At 35.3% G+C, this 19,995-nt stretch overlaps 1 protein-coding gene across 1 annotated transcript; it reads left to right on the top strand.

The window, feature by feature from the left end:
* The first annotated feature begins 13,655 nt into the window (after positions 1 to 13,655).
* LOC119787603 (N-acetyllactosaminide beta-1,3-N-acetylglucosaminyltransferase 3-like) lies at positions 13,656 to 19,227 on the top strand. The gene is made up of 2 exons (XM_038291563.1): positions 13,656 to 13,797; positions 17,650 to 19,227. Exons 1-2 carry the CDS (start codon positions 13,763 to 13,765, stop codon positions 18,797 to 18,799), a joined length of 1,185 nt encoding a protein of 394 aa, XP_038147491.1. The 5' UTR covers positions 13,656 to 13,762; the 3' UTR covers positions 18,800 to 19,227.
* Positions 19,228 to 19,995: the final 768 nt, after the last annotated feature.

Here is a 19,995-nt window from a genome sequence, read left to right as displayed (position 1 = left end):
TTCCTAATCACCCATTAGCTTTAAAGACTTTATCTAGAGTTAAAATAAAAAAGTGAGATCTAAGCTTTTCACTCAGGTAGTTTTTCCATTCACATGTTGCAGCTAATGCTAATATATTCATTTTTGAAGATAACTTAATTGACTGAACGTCAGTTGCTGAGATGAGAGAAATTATTTACCTGTTTCTTTGTTGAGAAAAGAAGCAAAGTTTAAAAGCATACGGAGAGCAGGCTGCTGTTCGCAAACGGCCTAATATGGAGGATCAAACAAATTGACAGGCTCAGGACGGTGTGCGGCCATTTGCTTGCTTAAACAGTGAAGTTAGTCTATACAGACTCGATGGTTTCCGTTTACAGGTGTTATGAAAAAAACTTATAGTTTCAAGATTGTTAATGATTCAGTTTTTGGGGACCGTACAAACAAGAGTTTATATTTTTAAGGCTTGGCACAGGTTGGGTCTAGATTTTGTTACAAAGATGTTTTAAAAAAAGATTTTTTTAGGCTCTAGTGGACTATATTTTTGTATTTTTCAAAAGTTTGCAGACAGGACATGGGATTAGAGAGAGAAGGGAAGACATGCGGCAAAGGTCACAAGGTCGCCACTGTAATTTGTGTCGGATACGTCGAGGACTAGACTTTGGCACGTAGGTCGTGTACTGAACCCCTGCACCTCCACCGCGCCCACGTGCAAAGGATCTAGTTAATGTATAAAGCACTGATGAGAGTTTTATTAGTCATTAGTCATGCAGAAGTACTTTGTAGTTTTTACAGAGGTTCTGAAACATTGTCACAACCCTGCAGAAATATTTGATCTTTAAAATTTTAAACTACTGCAGACACATACGTTCCATCTTTAATGTGAGATATAACTGGTTCTAGAACAATCAACATGCTAAAAAACAGGTATAGCTAAAATTTAACATTTAATTTAATTTAACATTTTTTGTTTTCCATCAGTTCCAAATAACCTAAATAAAATAAATGTACTAGAAATTTCAGCCTGGTCTTTCTGACATTTGGAGAAAGATAAATCCTAGTTTGCTTAGAGGTTGCCAGATGATGTCATTGTCCGAAAGATTACAAAAAGATATTCTGGATATTGTTCAAAAATATATGAAAACAACACAATGCATGATCTGAACACAAAGGTTTTCCATCAAGTTATTGACGGTAATTATCTAAATGTCACAGCAGTCTAGTATATTCCCAGAAGGTCTGGAGTAAGAAATTTGGCTACAAGATAAAAAAAAGTTTTCTGTAGAGAAAGCGCCATGGTGGAAAGTGAAATTATGAGTTATGATCTGCAGGAACCACTCTAACTCTGGGTCACTAAATTGTTACAGAAACCACTTTGAAAATTGAAAAAAAGAACATCCTACCTACAGAGAAAGGTGCTCTGTAGTTCATTTTCCAAAGTTGAAACTGCTGGATAAAATAGTGAACAGATCCTAACATAGTGTATTATCAAAACCAGCAGCTGTCTCTTACAAACCTGAAAATATAGTTATTTATATATATATATACTTTTTCTCTATCAATCTGAGTCTGGATCAATAAAGTCATACCTTTTTAAAAAAATAACAAAACTTTGGAATGGTTTAAGCCAACATTTCAGTAGAAAAACCAATAAAATATATCTGTAATTTTAAAAAAGGAATTTAAAAAAGGAATTAGAGAAGAATCTTTAAAACTTATTAATGTTTAAGGGATGGTGGGTACCTACTACTTAGTCAAGAAGTAAAACACTGATGAATTTAATTTCAGAATTTGCTAAAGGTAAATAACAGCAAATTAGCTAGCCATCAAGACAACAGCCAATGGTTGCTCTAATAAACATTAGCAGGGTCAGCCTAAGGAAGAGAGAGCATAGGGACTTTAACCTAAGATGAACTTCAGAGCTCTAGCAATGATAGAAAACAGTAGAAATTTCTTCTTTGAGCTTCTATTTGGATTTACATCAAAATGTGGAAAAAAACTGGTCAGTGAAAATTGAAACATTTATTCCTAAAGTAACTAAACACATTGTAAGGTCCTTCAGATCCTCAAATTGATTCTTAAAGCTACAGACAGTCCAATTATACGTGTTGACAGAAAAAAATAACTAAATAACCCCAGACACTATAACATATCTGGTGCCACGGAGCTTCCTTCTTTCTGTTCTGATTCTAATCATACAGCTCAGAGATGGAGTATTAACAAGAAATAAATTGTAATTAATAAAATGTACCTCTCATTAGAGATGACATTTTACCAGCAGTGCGTAAACACTGGTCCAGCTCCATCTTAATTATCTACTGCTTTGCAAATAAGGACCAGACCTCATTGTTTTTTTTAATTTTTACTTGGGGTGACCTTTTACATTAATCTTTATAGAATTAAATATATTTGGATTCTGTTTCATTTGTTTTCTGACCCTTGCTTTAAAACAACAGAAGTCAGGCCTGATATTGTTCCTGCAGCAGATGATCAGTATCTGAGAACCATAGAGATGTAAAGATATGATGTTCAGCTGACTGTCTGCCATAAGCCAACCTTTCCAATCATTACTTATTAAATGTCATCTGGTAAGTGAAAATTACAAGCATAGTATAAGCCTAAGACTTCATAGGGTAGGCTAAGGTTACTAGGGGGAAAAATCCTTTAAAAAAGGTTAGCAATATGAAGGATCTAAAATCCATTTAAAATAAAGGCATACAGGAAACTTGTTGATTCAGTGTTGATAACAATTACTGTACAACTTTCCAAGAAGGGAAGCCAAATAAATGGTTAAATTACTATGCAGTCATGATAAAATTATTAGACCAACATTATTTTTGTTGTTGTTGTGTTTTGTCATGGTCATTGTATTCTTTCAGTAATATACCTTTTCAATAGGGAAATGTATATGTTTCTGTCATAATTTCCTGGATTGTGGGATTTTGAAATGAAAAGATGACACAGTAAATTTATGCAACGGTGTATCATGAAAGCCAGGTTATATTGATTTAACAATAAGTAAATGTTAAAGTGTTTTCTTCAAAATAACTTGCTGGAAAGGATTAACAGGTCTGTGTCGTATATCAGTGTGAGGGTGTTTTTGAACTTAAAGTTACTGATTGGAGTAAACATTCTGCGTTGTCACATTCAATTTTATTTTAATGCGTGTCTCACAGTGTGTGCATATATATACAGTATGTGTGTGTGGGGGGGGGGGATTAAATGTTATTTCTACTATTAAAATTTTTTTGAATAAGCGTTTGTCTTTTGAGTGTAAGTCTCTACCGGTTTTGAAGACTTCAGACTGAATTTGTCTTGCCCAAGGACACAACGACACTGAAAGCCAGAGACAGGGCTTGAACTGACAACCCTCCAGTTGCAGGAAAAACTGTGGGTTGTCCATCGTCACTGTCTTCTCAGATTCGTTACTGGATTTAGGTCTAAATTTTGACTGGGCCATTCTAATGCATTAATATTATTTCATTCTTAGACATAAAATTTTAGCTCTGCCTGTTTTTTTTGTTTTTTTTTTATGATTTAACAGATAAAATTCCATCCCAGTCTCAAAACTATATACGCCTCTAAAAATCTTTCTTCTGGTATTGCCCTGAATTAACTTGATATATATTTCTGTTGATAAAATTATGCTGTAAAATGATAAGATGTTTTCACCACCCACGTTGTATACTTGAAAGAAAATTAGCATGCTTAGTTGAGATTGTTTTTTCAAAATGCAACAGTTCAGTTACCAAGGCAGAACTAAGTAAATATATCTGTATTTGATTACCTTCTGTTTGCTCACAGGACTTAAAGTCCATCCTTCTCAGATAAGGAAAAGGAACATTTCATAATTTTTGGTTGGTGACAAAGAAAACACTGTTTCATAGGGTAAAATACAATTATTTCATTTGTTTTAAATTTGTAAATCTGTCTACTCAAAATTCAGATTTTACATAAAGTAAATAAATAAGCCAAACATATAAAAAGATAAACCTGTTTTTGGGTTTGTTCTGCTCTTTAGTTCAGGTACAGCTGAAAAAGGTTTATGCAATTAGGTAAACATTATTGATTTTACTAGTGAAATTGCATGTAATTTATAGAGAATATATATATATATATATGTATATATGTGTATATACATATATATATATATATATATATATATATATATATATATATATATATATATATATATATATATATATATATATATATATATATATATATATATATATATATATATATATATATATAATAGCACCATCTAGTGCAAACTTAATGCCATCACACATTTATATATAGACATATATGTTACAAAAAATCATACATATACCAATAGATAAAAGCATGCAGTTTCATTGAATACATTTGCAATACAATTATTGTATAATTTTGCTAAATAAATCTATTTTGGCTATGAATTATATCATTTTGTCCTGTTTTTTTTTTTTTTTTTTTTTTTTATGGTGTCCTTGCAGTAATAGATAAATAAAGTTGAAGAATATAACGGACAATAAATAAATAAGGTAATTATTACAAAGGCAAATAAACAAAGAAGTTTATTAAAATAGATTTATATATTTATGTCTCACTGTATATTATTTGTTTATTTTATTTTTGGGTGGCATTTAATTGTATGCTTATTTATTTTTGGAGCATTTATTTATTTCTGTATTTTTAATTATGGCAGGATTTGTCCTCCATAGTAGTATACTCATAATTATATTTTTTGAACTGTGAACTTCATCAATCAAACTCAGGGGGCGGGTTTAGGGTGGTTTCAGAGGAAACTGTGATGTCTGATTGGCTGCTTTACATTAGGCAAGGAGTGACAGGTTCTCTTGACTTTAGGAGCAATACATTTAGAGGGAAGGGAGTGAATAACTTCAATAACTCAATAATAATTGAATAATTGAAAATTGTTCACCATACACTTGGTGAGCAGCCCCAGCCTGTATATCACTATTCTGGTCTCAAATATCTTTAACCCTTTATAGGGCACTCAGTGAAATCCTTTGAAAATCCACATTTCAAGCCATTAGTGTTATTGGAATCCAGGACAAGACCTTATTATCTTTGTAAAATTTTGATGGCAAAAATGAATGTCAATGTAATAACAAGAAACGCAAACTTGTCCAAATATATTAAGAAAAATAACAAAAATAAGTGCTTCTATAAGAAAATCATGAAAAACACAAAGAAACACGTATTTTTTTTTTTTTTTTGGTAAAACATAACCTTAGAGGCATTAATGCTGATACTGGCACTTACATTTTTTAGTTTGTAAACCTAAATATAATTGTTAACTAGGCTTATGAACTTTTTAAATTTACTTTTTAACTTTTCAATTAGCTTTTTAACTTTTTTTGACTTTTTATTTTAACTTTTTACCTTTTTCCTTGACTTTTTAACTTTTTAATTAGCTTTTTACCTTTTTTTCCTTGACTTTTTAATTTTTTAATTAATTTTTACATTTTTTCTTGACATTTAAATTAGCTTTTTTCTTTGCCTTTTTACATTTTTAATGAACTTTTTACCTTTTTTTCTTGACTTATTAACTTTTTACCTTTTTTCAACTTAATTTGCGGTAGGTAATATATCATTCAGGTGTTCATCTTTTGGTCAAATGCCAAAATAAGATGTACAGCCACGTAGCAGTATCTTTGCTGAATGGCTGGATATAGATCTTGTGCTTCTAAACCTCACTGAGGGACGGAGGGGAGTCCATTTGTAAGGGCGATGCAAGTGATCAAAAATGGTAACTTGCCCTATAAAGGGTTAATAGGTTCACAACATTATGCTTCACGAATTGTGGTTCATGATCAGTGATGGGACTAACGGCGTTGAAACTAACGGCGTTACTAACGCCGTTACCTTGTTTTAGTAACGAGTAATCTAACTAATTACTTTGACTGTAACTATAACGCAGTTACCATTGCAGACACCCCGTTACTGCGCGTTACTCAGGTCGCACAATGAACCTTTTTTCATGATAGGACTCGTGCGCAGCTGCGTGAAGCTGACACCCCACCCACGTCAAAAAACTCTGCAAATAGACTGAATGGTTAGTGCAACGTTAGTGCAGATTTGTGCAGAAAAAAATATTGTTTGTGCTACTTTTGTTTAAGAGATATTAAAGATTTATTTTAGGTCATCCAGAGGTGCGCGCCTTGTCATGAGAGAGGGGAGGATGAGAATCCGTCTGTCAGTTGAATAGGTTGGTGTTTCTGCTGGTGGGTGTTAACGTACAGCACACACAGAGAGATGGAGAGTGATGATGACTCCAGCAGCAAAACAGCGTTTTCCACATGGAAATACCGTAGAGCTGCGTTTCCCCATCACATAACGGTTTCCTCTGCATCTCCACACAGCGCAGGCGGCAAGAGTCACCGCGCAAGCGACATGAAACGCGCATGCTCGCTAAAGGCGCGCAACAGTCGCTCTGTGCTCGCGCCACAGGAGAACTGTGGAGAGCGGGAACGATCAAATGAACCTGACAACAGCCAGAAATGATAGCCTATATGGAGAAAGGGAGAAATCTGGATGGATGGATGGATGGATGGATGGATGGATGGATGGATGGATGGATGGATGGATGGATGGATGGATGGATGGATGGATGGATGGATACTCTGCCTTCTCAACCTACTGTATTTTTTATTTTAAACATTATTTGATGGCCTTTGTGGCAGGGATGGAGATCCATATTTTATGTCACACACAGAGTATACATCTAGATAGATAGATGGATAGATAGATGTTGCAGTATCTATAACAACCCAAACACACAGGATTTCAGAATTAGACATCCCCAGTTATTAATTTCATATACTCACCGGATCTGAATGTCCTGTTATAAAACTTTACATCGCGTTCCCCCCTGATGTCATTTACGTTGAGTTGCAATAAATGCTTAACTCTCTGCAGGTTCTTGTCTTTGTCGTCCGCTCTATTCAGCTGGCTTTGGAAACACACGGTGAGAAGGTGGGGGCTGGGTGGTGAGGTTTACGGGGGCGAGAAACGCAAAAGTAACGCAATAGTTACTTTTACTAGTAACTAGTTACTTTTATTGTGGAGTAACTCAGTTAGTAACTCAGTTACTTTTTGGGAGAAGTAACTAGTAACTATAACTAATTACTTTTTCAAAGTAACGTGCCCAACACTGTTCATGATGCATGATGAAAGCTGTGAAGTACCTGGAGTAAAAAAACAAAAACAAAAAAACACCTATTTTAAGGTAAATAGATAAATGTCGAAGTAAAAAAAACAACATAAAAATAAAAAGAGTAATGTTTATGTTTTGAGAATCGGGTCTCGTTTTATGGTCCTCCATGCAAAATAAGTTATCAACCAGGATGTGATTATCTTTTTATTTATTGTGTATACCCTGTTTAGCTTATCATGTTCACCACTCATATTGAGCGGTGCGATGTTTGTTTTAATTTTAGGATTACTTTTATTCTATGAAACCTACATTGCATAAGAGAGGGCACATTTTTACTGCATGCAACTTATGGGCGATGAGCTCTTGCTTTTTTGTATTTTTGCAATACAATATAAATTAAGACATTTTTGTTTCTGATTCTTAACATGTGACAGAAGTTTATAAACAATGTGCAGAGAATATGTCAAAACTATCTTTTGGAGTCATCATTTCCTGGTACGCTGCTGCCACCAGCTGGGACAAAGGAAGGCTTGTCTATGTGAGGTACCTCCTCACTGGTACTGCTTGGTGTTAGAGCATTCTATCACTCTGATTCAAATCTATGACAGAAACCAACCCATCCTCTAAAACTTTAGACAGGTAGAGGGAAACCACAGAACATGCAAAGGCATTAGAACATTTTCTCTAAACATTAACTATATTTATCTATTTTATGCTGTTTTATGGCTTTGCTATTTATTTTTTATCTATTGTCCTATATTCATATGTTTTACCACCCCTCTATGCCCCTGTGAGATTGTTTTTATTATGATTGTTTTGATCATTTTTGGTTGTTTTGTAATCAATTGAGCTACATTTTATAACGTGTTGTTTGTTTTTTGTCTTCTACACAAAGATAACTGAATTATTCCTCGTGTGATGGAACATTTTTATCTCATATCTTGTCTAAAGAGCTACAAGCATGCCTAGTGTGAGGGATTACATTCGAGTCAATGAGTGGATGCAATCAACTGGTTTTCCTTAGATAGAAAACTTTTAATCAATTTGACTGTATGATCTGTTGAACTGTAAAGTGCCTGAGATGACATGTGTTGTGAATAGGCGCTATATAAATAAACTGAATTGAATTGAATTATTTCATAACTGGAGCCTAGCCAATGTGTCACAAAGCAAAGTTAATTACCTGGATCGTATGAGGCAAGTACTATCCACTCTATCTACAACACAAAGAAATAGACGAGAACAGCAAGCAGGAAACACACTGTCAATTCAAAAGTATTTAAAACCTTAGAAAACCAATTGCATGTGCTTTTACCAAGAAAGAAGTGAACATAGGTAAATTAAACTAGAAAACACCAGTGATGGGACTAACGGCGTTGAAACTAACGGCGTTACTAACGCCGTTACCTTGTTTTAGTAACGAGTAATCTAACTAATTACTTTGACTGTAACTATAACGCAGTTACCATTGCAGACACCCCGTTACTGCGCGTTACTCAGGTCGCACAATGAACCTTTTTTCATGATAGGACTCGTGCGCAGCTGCGTGAAGCTGACACCCCACCCACGTCAAAAAACTCTGCAAATAGACTGAATGGTTAGTGCAACGTTAGTGCAGATTTGTGCAGAAAAAAATATTGTTTGTGCTACTTTTGTTTAAGAGATATTAAAGATTTATTTTAGGTCATCCAGAGGTGCGCGCCTTGTCATGAGAGAGGGGAGGATGAGAATCCGTCTGTCAGTTGAATAGGTTGGTGTTTCTGCTGGTGGGTGTTAACGTACAGCACACACAGAGAGATGGAGAGTGATGATGACTCCAGCAGCAAAACAGCGTTTTCCACATGGAAATACCGTAGAGCTGCGTTTCCCCATCACATAACGGTTTCCTCTGCATCTCCACACAGCGCAGGCGGCAAGAGTCACCGCGCAAGCGACATGAAACGCGCATGCTCGCTAAAGGCGCGCAACAGTCGCTCTGTGCTCGCGCCACAGGAGAACTGTGGAGAGCGGGAACGATCAAATGAACCTGACAACAGCCAGAAATGATAGCCTATATGGAGAAAGGGAGAAATCTGGATGGATGGATGGATGGATGGATGGATGGATGGATGGATGGATGGATGGATGGATGGATGGATGGATGGATGGATACTCTGCCTTCTCAACCTACTGTATTTTTTATTTTAAACATTATTTGATGGCCTTTGTGGCAGGGATGGAGATCCATATTTTATGTCACACACAGAGTATACATCTAGATAGATAGATGGATAGATAGATGTTGCAGTATCTATAACAACCCAAACACACAGGATTTCAGAATTAGACATCCCCAGTTATTAATTTCATATACTCACCGGATCTGAATGTCCTGTTATAAAACTTTACATCGCGTTCCCCCCTGATGTCATTTACGTTGAGTTGCAATAAATGCTTAACTCTCTGCAGGTTCTTGTCTTTGTCGTCCGCTCTATTCAGCTGGCTTTGGAAACACACGGTGAGAAGGTGGGGGCTGGGTGGTGAGGTTTACGGGGGCGAGAAACGCAAAAGTAACGCAATAGTTACTTTTACTAGTAACTAGTTACTTTTATTGTGGAGTAACTCAGTTAGTAACTCAGTTACTTTTTGGGAGAAGTAACTAGTAACTATAACTAATTACTTTTTCAAAGTAACGTGCCCAACACTGGAAAACACAATGCAAATTCTAAAGCCACAAAGTGCTGCACTGCTTTCATTTGAACCACACCTGTATCTCTTTGGCCATCTAAAAAAAAGTTGTTCAGTGATGTTGTTTAAAACATTTATAGCAGCTTGAAACACCTTTATCTATATTAGTGAAAACCTCACCCACTGCCTTTTGCCCCTGGGATCTCTAAAGTTTATTGATTTTACCATGAAGTGAAGAAATATTATGTGTAATAAATTAATTTTTATCAAGAATAGACCCTATGATTTCTCTTTCAAATCAAATTTATTTGTATAGCCCTTTACAATAGCCAAATGGTACCCAAAGTGCTTTACAACAAAGCCACAAAAACAATACATAACACATATAAAACATACAAGATACAATTAAAAGCGCTGTAGTGGTGCAGTGCTGCAGGACATTAAAAGCCTTCCAGAGGTGCATAGAAAGGAGCACACAGAAAGATGACATCTAAGAGACAGTATTACCCTAGTCAGAATTAAAAGCTAATTTTAAAAAGTGGGTTTTAAGCTTTTTTAAAAAAAAGGCTGAGGTCAGTAGTGGTGCGGATGTCAGGGGGGAGTTTGTTCCACAGTCTGGGAGCAGCGACGGCAAAAGAACGATCGCCCCTCTGTTTGAGTCTTGACCTAGGGACCTCTAGCAGAAGCTGACCTGAGGAGCGTAAAGCTCTGCCACAATTGCGGAAAGTTATAATCTCAGACAAGTAAGAGGGGGCAAAACCATGAATGGCGTTAAAAACAAACAGCAGAAGTTTAAAATCAATTCTAAAACGGACTGGAAGCCAATGGAGTGACGAAAGCACAGGAGTAATGTGTTCACGTCTGGATGTGTTTGTTAAAAATCGGGCAGCAGCATTCTGCACAAGTTGGAGACGAGAAATTGTTGACTGACTGAAGCCAACGTAAAGGGCAATGCAGTAGTCCAGTCTTGAACTAATAAAAGCATGGATTGCCTTCTCAAGATCCTGCCGACTGAGAAAGGACTTGACTTTGGCCAAAGGACAGAGCTGGAAAAAGCATGAGTTGACAACGGAGCTAATCTGTTTGTCAAATTTGAGCCCATTATCAAATGTTAGCCCGAGATTTTTGACATGACATTTAAAAAGGGGGGCTCTTTCCAATATGGAGCTTATGAGAAATTAGAATCTTTGACAAAGTTGTTAGAATGTTTGCAAAATAAAATAAAAAAAAGACTGGGATTTTTCACCCAAGGGACAAGCTAACAGCTAATTCGAGGAGGGTCAAAACCAAAAATCATTTCAGTCAACCTAAAACAGATTAAGTAATAAAATTTACAGCAATTCAAGCAATTTCTCTATAATCTGTTAACCCTAATTCAAAAGCAATGGTTAAATGAAATTTAAAAGAGGATGCGATAAAACATTTAACCTAAGAGACATATTTTTGTCTTCATAGCCTAAACCAGAAATAGAAATTAGTTAAAAATGGTCAGTGGACTTATTGTAAGCAAATATTTACTGTCTGTCATACAGATTAAGAATGAAGCAGTGAATGACCTTGTGACATCTATTGGTATTTTTATTAATTCTAACCGCTTTTGCTATCCCCAAAGGAAAAAAAAGCTTTCCTGCTTGCTGCTGCATTAAGCTTCCACTTCCATGGTTCACAATTAAAATCTTGTCAAGTTGTTCAGTTTTGATGCATTTGCCTAAAATACCTTCATTCATAAGTGCTTTAACCTTCTTCTTTAAACAAATTACTTTCATCTTGTCACTTTTCCGTGAAGTCATAGAGTATATAACTGATTCTTGTGCTAAGAACAGATTTTCTACAGTGATTGTTGATTGCTGCAGCTCTTCATCTCAATGTGCCCATCACCTGCTTCAATGATTTACTTTTTTTATGGTTTGCCATGTCTTAGTAGCTTTGCACTCACGCCAGACTCTTTCCACTTTAATTATGTATTGTATTGATGTTCAATAAGATGTTTGAAGCTTGAGATATTGCTCTATCTCTTTCATTAATAAACCTCTCTGCAATATAATCACTAAGTTCTTGCTCCTCATTATGTAGTTTACTAATGCTCTCACCTTGCTGACGCCTTTAAAGAACAGCTGTTTTTATAGTGATATTATATTGGTGACCTCTAAAGACAAGTTTAGATTAGATTAGATTAGATTAGATTAGATTCAACTTTATTGTCATTACACATGTACAGGTACAGTACAAGGCAACGAAATGCAGTTTAGGTCTAACCAGAAGTGCAATAGCAGCAAGTGCAGGATAAATAATGGTTCCATAAATACAGGACATGGGTATTTCTACTGAATGAGTATAGAGATGAATACTATTATAAATAATGAATACAATATATAGATCAGTAGTGTTATGAACTAAATTTACAGCTGGATATGTACCGAATATAATTTACAGATGAATATTACTATTAAAAAAAGGTTTTTACAGTTATGTACAATAGCATAATATACAGATGGGTTTTACTATAAAATGAATAAATAGAGTTTGGACAGAAGCATCTAAATTAAAGTGCAGTGGAAGGTAATTGCATATTACAGTTAAAGTACGTTATTGCAGATGTAAATGTAAACAATTGGTGCTGTGAATAAACAGTCGGCAGTGCAAGTCAATAATCAGTCAAAGTGAGTAGTGCAAGATGCATATAAAGAGTTGTTACAATAGTAACAGTCAGGAATGCAGATGAACTTTGTCTTTAAAAAAAACAACAACAAAAAAACAGAATAGCAAAATGGTGGTAGGTGTGAGGAAGGAGAGTAGAGTCCATCAGTGGGGTTAGAGTTCAGTAAACAGACAGCTCTGAGGGAAAATCTGTTCTTTAGTCTGTTGGTTCTGGTCCGGCCGCACCTGAAATGCCTGCCGGAGGGCAGGAGAGAAAACATTCTGTGGGCTGGGTGAGATGAGTCCTTAAGAATGCTGCAGGCTCGATGTAAGTCACTGCAATGAATTTAATACATGGAAATCACAGAATAAAAACATGCAGGCAAAACTGTGAAGTTTGTTTTAATTTTCACAAACAATTCTAAAACTATTTTGATTTTGTTTTTTTTCAAATTACCAAATAACAAAACAATAACGTTTCTACTATATCATATAAACCTTCACCTATAAGTGAAGGTCCTGCTAACTAAAAGGGACTTTACATTATTTAAGTCATGTTCGTGAATCAACAATACAATTTATATGAGATAGTAAATATATAAGTTTACTGAATAAAAGTAAAAGTTTACCATCACTTTCATTCTTGAGACCAAAGTTAATTTAGCGTTTCAATTGGCAGCTCAGATACAGACAGGGGCGGAGCTAGATGGGGGGCCAGGGGTGGCCATGGCATCCCTCAGCCAATCATTGGCCACCCCCGTGGGCCTACTATTTACCCTACTATTTATTTCCCTCTAATACAGATGGTGGCAACAGCAATACACAATGTTATCAATACTAATAATTTTTCATATATTAACAATTACTTGACGAAAAAACACTGTAATTAATTATGCACATCAATATACTAACATTAAAGATGATAAGTACATATTTCAAGCAGAAATAGATTTTGTTTTTTATGAGGAAAAGAGAAAATGATGTATCTCTGTCATCTAGGAGACTTCAGTGAAATCATAGATAAAAAAAACTATTTTAATAAAAAATTAAATAAAAAATGTATGTATGAGGAGGAAATTTTAACATCAAGATTTAATCTTTAACATTGTCATTTTATACATTAAAAGACTTTTGAAGGTGAGGTTTTCCACTTCAGGTAGATCAGTCCCACTGGTTGAGTGGGCTGCAGTTATTTCATGTGCGCATGGGCATGCCTGACAGACAAGGCTCGGGGCTAAGCACCCATGCACACTCAGCATCCTGTTTGTCTCTCCTACAGAAAGCATCAGGAATAAGCTCTGTCTACACGATACCAAGATGGTATCATCAAATATTTGGAACGCTTCCCTCAGGTAAGTCTTACTTATGTATCCTATAGGTTATTGTAATCATCGTGTATTGCAAACTTTACATCTAATTGGCACTTCCGCAATATTCTGTCAAAAGGGTACCTTGCGTAAAATATGTGTCTATAATGGGAGACATTGACTAATCGTGAGCAAAAAAAAGTGGCCTGTTTAAAATCCACTCTCTTTAGTTCTGTTATAATTATAAATAATGTATTTGCTGTCGATTGAAGTTGATCCTGATTTTTAGGAACCTATAATCTATATGTCCTCCAATAAAACGCAAAACTTCCGGAATTTAAACGTTTTATTTGAGTGATTTTGGAAAAATGGCTGTGAATTTGTTTTAATTAAAAACGTGCTGAAAAAGGCTACAGGAATCTATTTAAAAGATCAAATATAGATCGATGATAACAGATTCGGGGTTTGTGGATCAACAAGTCAGTAGCGGAACATTGGCTCTGAGCTGCGATCAACCAGCCAACCACCGCCTGGCGCTGGCCCCTATGTATGCATATGGAGAGATAATTTATGGAGAGATTTTGCACAGCTACGGCAAATGCGCAGGAAGTGTCTGCAAAATGCAGAACCACAACACTTAGATGTAGAAATATTAGCTTCACGAACAAGAGATGTAAAACTATTTATGTACAGGTGGTTTCACGTCTTTTATGCTTCATTTCTTGGACTGGAAAGCAGTAGCTACTTTTAAAAATACCCTGGATTTAAGTCTCACTGAAATATGCAGCTTAAAGAATGCAATACCACTACAAAAGCCAATAATTCAATACCAAATTCATTTGAAGTGCTGGAGTTTAGAAAATATATCTATATGTGTGTGTGTGTGTGTGTGTGTGTGTGTGTGTGTGTGTGTGTGTGTGTGTGTGTGTGTGTGTGTGTGTGTGTGTGTGTGTAAGATATTCCACACACACACACACATAAGATATTTAATTAGATAATTGTTACATTTTATAATTTAAAAGATAAATAATAATAAAATGATAACAAACCCTATCTGCAGAACAGGCCTCATTACAATCCTGTCATTAGTTTATTTTTTATTTTTTATTGAGTGCCAACAGTCCATCTATATATATACATACATATATGCACATATGCACACATATATATACATAGCCTTCCCAATTTAGAGGATTCTTCTATTACCTATTCTATTTCTATCACAGCTAATAAAGTTAAAAATGAGGTGGACAAAGGTGTTGGCACTTTTTTTTTTTTTAACTAATGACAGGATTGTAATGAGGCCTGTTCTGCAGCTAGGTTTTTTTTTAAATTGTTTTAATATTATTTATCTATTAAATAATAAAATGTAACAATTATCTAATTAAATATCTTATTTGAAGTTGTGTAAGAGTTATCTTATTTGTTTCTTTATGCCTGCTTAATAGATTTTAACTTCAGTATTATTTAAACACTAGGTAATAATCCTAAAAAGGAGCATTATCACCTTGGGTACAACGCAATCGACTTTAGAGTACTTTGATCTAGGACTGCAACTAACGCTTATTTTGCAAATCGATTAATCCTAAAAAAATTTTTGACCAATCGATTAATCATCGGTTAGCCAAAGGTTACCTAAAGAAGATTGTTTTGCGAGATTAAACCACTTGACACTAACACTGGATAGAGCATATTGACAGACAAAAAAATTTCTTAAATGCAAAATATTTATATACTTTTTTAACATCTTGGTATCATTACTGCTCTAAGTGGGTTGCTCTGTCAGCTAAAGACATGTTTTAAAGTCTCTATACTCCAGTTAATGATTACTAAATTAGTTAACGATTATTTAAATAGTCCATTAATCATCCATTAAGCCGATTCATTGTTTCAGTCCTACTTTAGTCAGATGAGACCAAAACAGAAATTCTAGGCCTACATGTAAAATATTTGAAGGAAAACTAATAATGTACATTCCCCTGAACACTTGAGCGCCATAATGGAAAATGATGTTGGCAGAATCTAACTGTAGATTTACTTTTATTCAGCAGGTACTAAAAAGCAGGTCAGATGGAAATGATAGAGAGATAGATGTGCTAAAGGTAATTCTGAACAACAACAACATAAAAAAACAGTTATAGGCTGTAAAATACTTGAGTGAAGAAGTTTAAATTCAGGTTTTAACTCACTGCTACGTTACCTGCAACATTACAAGAACATTTCCAACCAAAAACATCCAAATAAAAGCACTTTTTTCTGTTGATAAATAGCACTTGTTTGTTTACTTACTATACATAGCCTCGTTGTTTATATTGTAGTTTATGCCTCTATTGGAATATCTATACTCTTTAGAGTTAAGAACAAAGGTTTTAAACAAGGACTTCACAATATCATTTAAATATTCTTCAGCTCAAAGCGGGGAGAAGTAAAGCCTCCAAACCATGTTTAAAAAGATGAATAACATGAAGACATGGATTAACGGGTGTCAATTTGAGTAATTGTTAATTTAAAAAGTAAATTAAATTTTTTTCATTTAATACCATCAGGTTTTAGCCAGTTTGAATTATTTCTCTTTAAACACTAATGCATGTTTATATTTAAAGGGTAGATCTTAAACGTGATTCATTTTTAAAATTATGTAAAGCTACCTTTTGATTAATTAAATTAAAAATATTTAAGTATTGACACAATATCCAGTCAGGTATATTCTGTGTTTGTAAACCAGAATTTGTAGCTGTGAATAAAATTGTTTTACTATTCATCTACAAATTCATCTTTTTGAATCCATATAACATAAATATATATATATATATATATATATATATATATATATATATATATATATATATATATATATATATATATATATATATATATATATATATATATATATATAAACTAATCACAAAACATACACATTTTTTATGCAATTTGCACAGAGTACATATCTAAATGCGAAACTTAGGTTGCTTAGGTTCTCTATCATGTAGCGACTTTCACCTCACAAGAAAAACCTTTGACCAATGTCTCTTCCTCTCAGCTGGTTGGTTAATCACAAATTTAACAATCCAATCCCAGAACAGATGGGCAGTTTGCCGTTGGGCTGGCACACTGCCGAGCTGCAGGTCCTGCATTGCAAGCATTTCTGTAAGGCATAACTTTAAAAAAAACAAAAAACCATTCGAAGGAGCAGAACAGGGCGGTGACACGACATTAGTCAGCTGAAAGGAAGAATCATGGGTCTAAATTCAGATTTGCATGTGGAAACCCACATGCAAGTTAGATGATTTGCAGTTTTACAAGTGGACTATTACTTTCTATTTGCAAACAGATCTCAATAAAATGTGACTTGTGTAAAAATAAAAATAAAAGTCACAGTAAGAGAAATGTATTAATTAGTTCTCAAGGGAAAAACAGATATTCCCAGCTACACATTCTGACTTATAAGCATGAAATTTATATCACTGACAGATTTGACCTGGTTTCATCATGTGCAAAAGCAGCAGGAACACAAATCAACCATATGTAATTCAAAGCTTTGATGGTTGTCCAGCTATTGCATAAAACCGAAAATCACAAAACACACGGAAGTTTATTATTGCAGGATCAGATCATTTGAAGTGCTTCTAAGGGCATGAATAGTTTAACCTGATACCTTTGTGAAATGAAACAAAGAATGAGTTGCTGAGAAAAATTCAGTACCAGGAAACAGTACGTTAATTTGTCAAACAAAGATCAAATAAGAAAGATAAGTAACAGAGAGAAAAAAGACAAGATTTTTATCTTTCGATTTATCCCTGCAAAGAGATTTATTTGCACCGGCATTAAATAACTTTAAAGATACTTTTATCCGTTTAATAGTTTTACAATGTTATCTATATTTTCTTTGTCTTCCAGGATTTTTAGAAGAGGAAACATTGCAGCTGTCTTCTTAATCGGAGCTTTTCTTTTGCTCATTTACTTGTTGCAGAACAATGCTGACATTCTTGACTCTTATGCCCCCTACCCTTCAACTGATACAGCTGAAGATTACAGTAAGTTAAAGTCAGCCATAAAATACCGTAATCCAGTATTTCCAGAGCAGAAATGTAAAGCAAACATGTCGGTTACCAACATGAAGGATTTCAGCTCACTTCCTGATGCTATAAAAGAGTTTCTCTACTACCGCCATTGTCGGAAATTCCCCATGCTGCTGGACTTGCCAGACAAATGTGGGGGGGTTAATAAGTCCAAAGAAGTCTTCCTTCTGCTTGTCATTAAAAGCTCCCCTTTGAATTACGACCGCCGTGAGGTTCTGCGTAAAACCTGGGCTAAAGAGAGGTTACACAATGGTGTGTGGATTCGACGGGTATTCATCTTAGGAACGACGGGTTCTGGTGAGGAGAAGGAAAAAGGAAACAATCTGCTAAAGGTGGAGCAAGAAGACTTTAAAGACATCCTCCAGTGGGACTTTAACGACACATTTCACAACCTCACCCTGAAGCAGACGCTCTTCCTTCAGTGGATGGAAAGAAACTGTCCCAATGTTCGCTTTCTGCTTAATGGCGATGATGATGTGTTTGCCCACACTGAAAACATGGTGAAGTATCTACAGAGCCTCCCAGACAACGATGGAAGCAAGCACCTCTTCACCGGCTACTTGTTCATAAACGAAAAAGTGGTCAGGTGGAAAGGAAGCAAATATTTCATTCCAGTCCAGATACAGAAATCAAACGCATACCAACCTTACTGTGGAGGAGGGGGTTACCTTCTGTCCGGATACACAGCACTGGTGATTAACCGGATGTCTCAGTCGATACCCATTCATCCCATCGATGACGCTTACATGGGGATGTGTCTGTCCAAAGCAGGACTTTCCCCTTCTTCTCACATTGGTGTGAAAACATTGGGACTAAACATGCCTTCTAAAGGAGAAGATCATCTTAAACCGTGTTATTTAAGAGATCTTTTATTGGTGCACAGATTCTTACCAATTGATATGTATCTTATGTGGAAACAAGTGCATGATCCCCATTTGAAATGTGGCCCCTCACAGAAACTGAGATGATAATGCCCAGTTAGAGGGGACATATAGATTATAGCCTAAAGTTAGGCTGATGACCTGGGCCGTACGCCGTACGCCGTACAGTTTCCCTCACAACAAGAAAGTCTGCGTTCAAATCTCTTCTAAGACTTTTTCAGCATGTATTTGTCATGCTCTACCCATCCCTGTGTTGGTTTTCTCTGCATACACCAGTTTCTATCTGATGTTCAGGTAAAGAAGGGGTTAACTGGTCTTTGTAATTGCATTCAGGCGTGACCGTTTTTTATTTTTATTTTTATTTTTTTACAGTTGTTGTCCTGTGTCCCTGTCTGATCTTTAATTAACTTGTAACCTGTTTAGTCTAACCTGTGCAGCTCACTGGCTGTAGGGAATAATAACAACTTCCTTGTTCCTAGCAATGATTAAAAGGTATGGAATGAATGTACAGATAATCCAGTCGCCTGTAGCTGTAACTTACTTTTTTGGGTTCAATATGCAAATGCATCACCAGCTGGATGCTCCAAGGTGTGTTTAAGCTCAAGTCCTACATAGGATACTGCAAAATGTCTTCTACAAGATTCCTGCAACACTTTTAACAAAAACAACTATTTAAATTTCTTGACTCTTTAAGGAGAAAAGGTCTAGTTTAGAAACATTTTGCAATCCGGTCTCCTTATATGTGTTGAACTTTGCCATCACACTCCTTGGTTCAGATGGCTCTTTTTGTAAGAGGATATAATCTTTGGAACTGAAGACCATCAATGCAAAAGTTTTGTCATTTTTAAAAGACTCAAGAATAAAGAAAAGCTCTATTAGTCCTATACAGGGTGATTCAAGCCAAATGCATGAAGGAATGAACTAATGCTGCCTTCATGTGGTATTGTAAATATGGTAAATACCAGAAACCAGTATGAAATTGGACATGAACACACACTCATGCTGTAATTTACACTGGAAAGCTTGAACATTTTTATGATGCCGGAGTTTTCAAGATGAGGTAAACTTTGACCAGAAAACAGAGAAACTATTCTGCATGATGAGTACTGCATTGTTAAACATTCACGTTTGTTGTGTTTGTAGCCTACACAATGCTGTTGCATACTTTTCTTTTTACAATATCGTCATTTTAAGTTGAGTGGTTTTTAAAAATAACTGTCTACATTTGATGCCAGCTAGCAGTCCATCGAGGAGAGCAGCCAGTAGGGTACCAGGCACTGTTC

The sequence above is a fragment of the Cyprinodon tularosa genome, unplaced genomic scaffold (genome assembly GCF_016077235.1).
Source record: "Cyprinodon tularosa strain WSP-4 unplaced genomic scaffold, ASM1607723v1 ctg30, whole genome shotgun sequence".
Classification (NCBI taxonomy): Eukaryota; Metazoa; Chordata; class Actinopteri; order Cyprinodontiformes; family Cyprinodontidae; genus Cyprinodon; species Cyprinodon tularosa.
This window is presented reverse-complemented; position numbering and strand designations above follow the sequence as displayed.